This window comes from Lactuca virosa, chromosome 3, assembly GCF_052849685.1.
Source record: "Lactuca virosa cultivar CGN04683 chromosome 3, Lactuca_virosa_CGN04683_v6, whole genome shotgun sequence".
NCBI classification, from domain to species: Eukaryota; Viridiplantae; Streptophyta; class Magnoliopsida; order Asterales; family Asteraceae; genus Lactuca; species Lactuca virosa.
Window position 1 is genome coordinate 432989963 of NC_136428.1, and position 4035 is coordinate 432993997.

General features: G+C 30.8%; 1 protein-coding gene across 1 annotated transcript; it reads right to left on the reverse strand.

Moving 5' to 3' along the window:
* Positions 1 to 440: 440 nt before the first annotated feature.
* LOC145165082 (uncharacterized) lies at positions 441 to 881 on the reverse strand. Its single transcript, XM_079083711.1, has one exon. The coding sequence runs from the start codon at positions 879 to 881 to the stop codon at positions 441 to 443; it is 441 nt and encodes a 146-aa protein (XP_078939837.1).
* Positions 882 to 4035: the final 3154 nt, after the last annotated feature.

The window sequence follows — 4035 nt, forward strand, 5'->3', positions numbered from 1 at the left end:
CTTTCATCGTATCTATCTCCAGATGAGTAGCATACATCAACCTTTTGATTTCCATCATGATCTAATGGACAATCTCTTTCGAGATGTGGTCCACTGCAGTTGTCACAGCCGACTTGGATATCATGAATTGTCTGATTGACCTTTTTCATGTCTCTTCCTAATGCATCCAATTTCGCATTTAATGCTGCCAAGCCATCTGAGCTCTCTCATGTTGATCTTTTTCGGAAAGATGAATCTCGTGAAGAATGTCACTGATGTGAGTGTTGGGCGAGTTCCTCGATTATTGCTTTCCCGTCAGCTGGATTTTTCTTAGGAATGGGTCCTTGAGAGTCAACTAACTGACGGGTACAAACATCGATCCCGTTATAGAAAGTCTGCACGACCTGATGTGGATTAAGATCATGTTGCGGATAATTTTGCAGCATTTCTTTATAACGGTCTCAAGCATCATACAGTGTCTCATCTTCAAGCTGCTGAAAATTTTGAATTTTCATTTTCATCCTAGCAATTTTGCATGGTGGGCTAAATTGTTTTGTAAATTTTGTTCTTAAACCCTCCCATGTGGTAATCGTAGGTTCAGATTTTATCCAACGTTTTGCAGCTCCTTGTAGTGTTATTGGAAACACTCTAAGCATGACTGCATCTTTGCTTACTCCAACAATGTTGAAGTAGTCAGCTATTTCGAGTACAGCTTCGACATGTTGGTTCGCATCTTCATCTTCTTTTCCGGCAAAAGGAGTTTCTCGTAGAAGGTGAAGAATTTGTCCTTTCAATTCGAAATTTGTCAGGGCTGGTATCGCGGGACGAATAACTCCATGATCATCTCCGTCTCTAGTACGACTTGCATATTCCTCTAATGAAAGGAGGGCTAGATCGGTCATTGTTTGGTTTTCTCGGATTCGTTGATGAAACGTGCGTTCGGGCTCTTCTAAAGGTGGAAAGAAAGTGAAATTTGAACTTCGGGTCATATATTAGGGAAATTCTATCTTAAAGTGAATTGATTATACTGCATAAATTATTTATTTAATTTTTGTATAATACTTTGACTATCAAATAGAGAACAGACAGAGAGAGGCAGCCGGGAGGCAGGATCATTTCGGTGTATATTATAAATATAACTTTTCTGGATCCAACAACCAAAGCCAACGTACCAATTCCAAACACCGTTCTGGTAAGTAGAATTACTCGTATTACACGCGAATTAAATAAGGTTATTCATGCAATATAAACATGGCTCTGATACCATTTTTTTATTTTTTTATTTTTTTATTTTTTTTTATTTTTTTTTTAATAAGTAAATTTAACAATCTATAATTAACTAAGGAAATTTAACAACCTATAATTAACTTACAACTAAAGAAATTCATGCAATACTAAATTAAAAGAAAAAAAATAAAATTTTTTTTTTAAACAAAAAAAAAACTTTTTTTTTTAATTTTTAATAAGTAAACTTAATATTTTAAATCAATTTCGTCTTTTTTTTTTATTAATTTTGTTTTTAATATATATATATTTTTTTAAAAAAAATTTTAAAAAAATTTTTAAAATTTTTTTTTTTTTTACGTTAACTAACAAACAATAAGACTAAACCAAATAAAATCGTTTCCCCGGCAACGGCGCCAAAAACTTGATGTGAAATTTATCTAATCTTAAATTTATAAGGTTGAAATTACCGATGCTAGAATTTACTACACGACTTAGGCAAGTGTACCTAATTGAATTTGTAATATAGCAATGGTAAGAACGGATGTCGAATACTTGGGAAAACGAGTATGATTTACATTTAGACTATTTGTCGCTAATTAACTTAAAAGATAAGTAACTTGGGGGAATTTTTTAGTAACAAGACAATAATGAGAATTTTAACAATTAAAGTGTAAAATAAATATAGAACAAGAATTGGTTTTTAAAAATCAAGAATGATAAGGATGCTTTCACTTAGATTTAATTCCACCTTTTAGTAATGAATGATTTATATTAAGTGCAATGGATATTATTAGTTATTTATCGATTTCTAAAATTGGTTAAAAATCATGATCTAATTTTTTACCGTTTTGATAATAAAAATAATTAAAAACAATTGTCATGCAATTAACAATTTTATTAACAATAATTAATTCGTATCATGCAAACATTTGATCAAACTATTAATTTTAGTGGTAGTAAAACTAATAGGAATCGTAAGTTGGTCATACGATACAAAATATACATGTTAAATTTTTAGTATTTTATTTTGCCTAATCCTAGGATTTTGTCCATCACTAGTCATAAATATCAATGGTCATGAAAAATTTATGATTCAAGATAATATATTTAAATTGATCCTTTAAAAATATTAACTTAGTTATAGGAAAATTAATTACAAAAATTCAACATATAAAAATAAATGATCAAATATGTATGATAAAATAAATAACAATTAATATCCGAATAATATAAATCAAATCATATTTTCAAGGTTTCATTATCCAAGTGAAAGCAAAGAGAATTTAGCCCATAATTAAAGTTACAACATACATAGAAAACATATTGAGAATGTTAAACATTTCGATAAAACAAACCCGATGTAATCCCTAATGCCACTGCAATCTTCAATTTCTTAGCTTTTTGACTCTTGAATCCCCAATTGTAGAAATGTGGTTCAAAGGTTGGATGAAATTTGGTATAGTGGTGATATGGTAAGAAATTGTATGGAGGAATTTGTGTATCAAAGTGTGTAATTGAATGTGTTTTTGTGGTAAAAAATGGTGATATTTATAGTAAAAATTGGAAGAATTAAATAGCAAAAAGAAATGAATTGAGATTGGATCTAATGAAAAAGAATTCAAAAGAAATAAAAAGATGGGAATAAATGGTTGGAAAGTTTAAAGGTGGTGAATTATTGAGTATTGGTTGGAAAGGAATGAGTTTAGAATAGGAAAAAGTGGGAAAAAATTGGTTAAAAACGTAATAAGAAAAGCTGGAATCGGAATTGGCAAATCTGGTAGCAAAAACGACGTCGTTTTTTTTTTCAATTTGTAATTTAAATTAAAATAAATTAATTTAATTATTATAAATTATTTAGAAATTAAATAATTAATTCCCAATAATTTATTTTAATTAAACCTCATTAATTAATTTAAATTCTTTTTACATTTTTATTTTGTTTTCTCGTCTGTCCAACGCGGCTATCTTTGAATTCTTTGACTTTTTGATCTCGTTTTTCTTCGTGTAATTTCTTTCACTTCTTTTTGCAGATTTTTGCACGTTTTCTTCTCCTTTTTCCTCAGAAATGTTTTTTAGCTGTAAAATGGAATTTCAAACATTATAAGTACATTTTATCTTAAATCATACCAAAATATAGCTAAAAATACATAAATATCGCTCGAAATATATGTATAATTATTGCGATATCATCTTGACTCAAAAATAAATACTCAATTCATGATACCTGGAAATTCGGATGTTACATTTGAAGTCACAATCTAACTCGTCGAGTTATCCTCTAACTCGGCGAGTTTTACCCTAAAACAAAATCGGGACTTCTCCAGTCAACTCGTCGAGTCATCCTTGAACTCCTCGAGTTTTACCTTTTACAGAATCGGGACACTTCGAACCAACTCGTTGAGTCCCTTTATGGACTTGATGAGTTCTTCAGTCTGTTAAGCCATTTTAATGGATTAAGTCCTTATCCTTCAGATCCAAACTCCATACTTCCACTACATACTGAAAATGTCCTTTTAAGGGTAAAGTTTCCAACTTTACCCGTTAATAACCTCACTTATTGGGTTTAGCTCAAACCCTAACTCTTTAGGACTTAGATCTTGGTCCACAAGCCATCAATACTCCAAGTTAAAGCATACAAACTGAGATCTGGACCCTAGACACTACATGAACACGTAAAGCTTCCACCTTTCTCTCCATGCATAGCCTTTTGGAGCTTAAAAGGCCAAAATGACATCCTATAGCTTGCATGGGGCTTCAATGGCCATAAAGTTTGCATCTTTATGCCATGAAATCCCTCCATGATTCCAGATCTGATGGTATACTCACTTG

Excerpts from the sequence above, each read along its gene's own strand:
- LOC145165082 (XM_079083711.1), bottom strand. The coding sequence starts at position 881 with ATGACCGATCTAGCCCTCCTTTCATTAGAGGAATATGCAAGTCGTACT.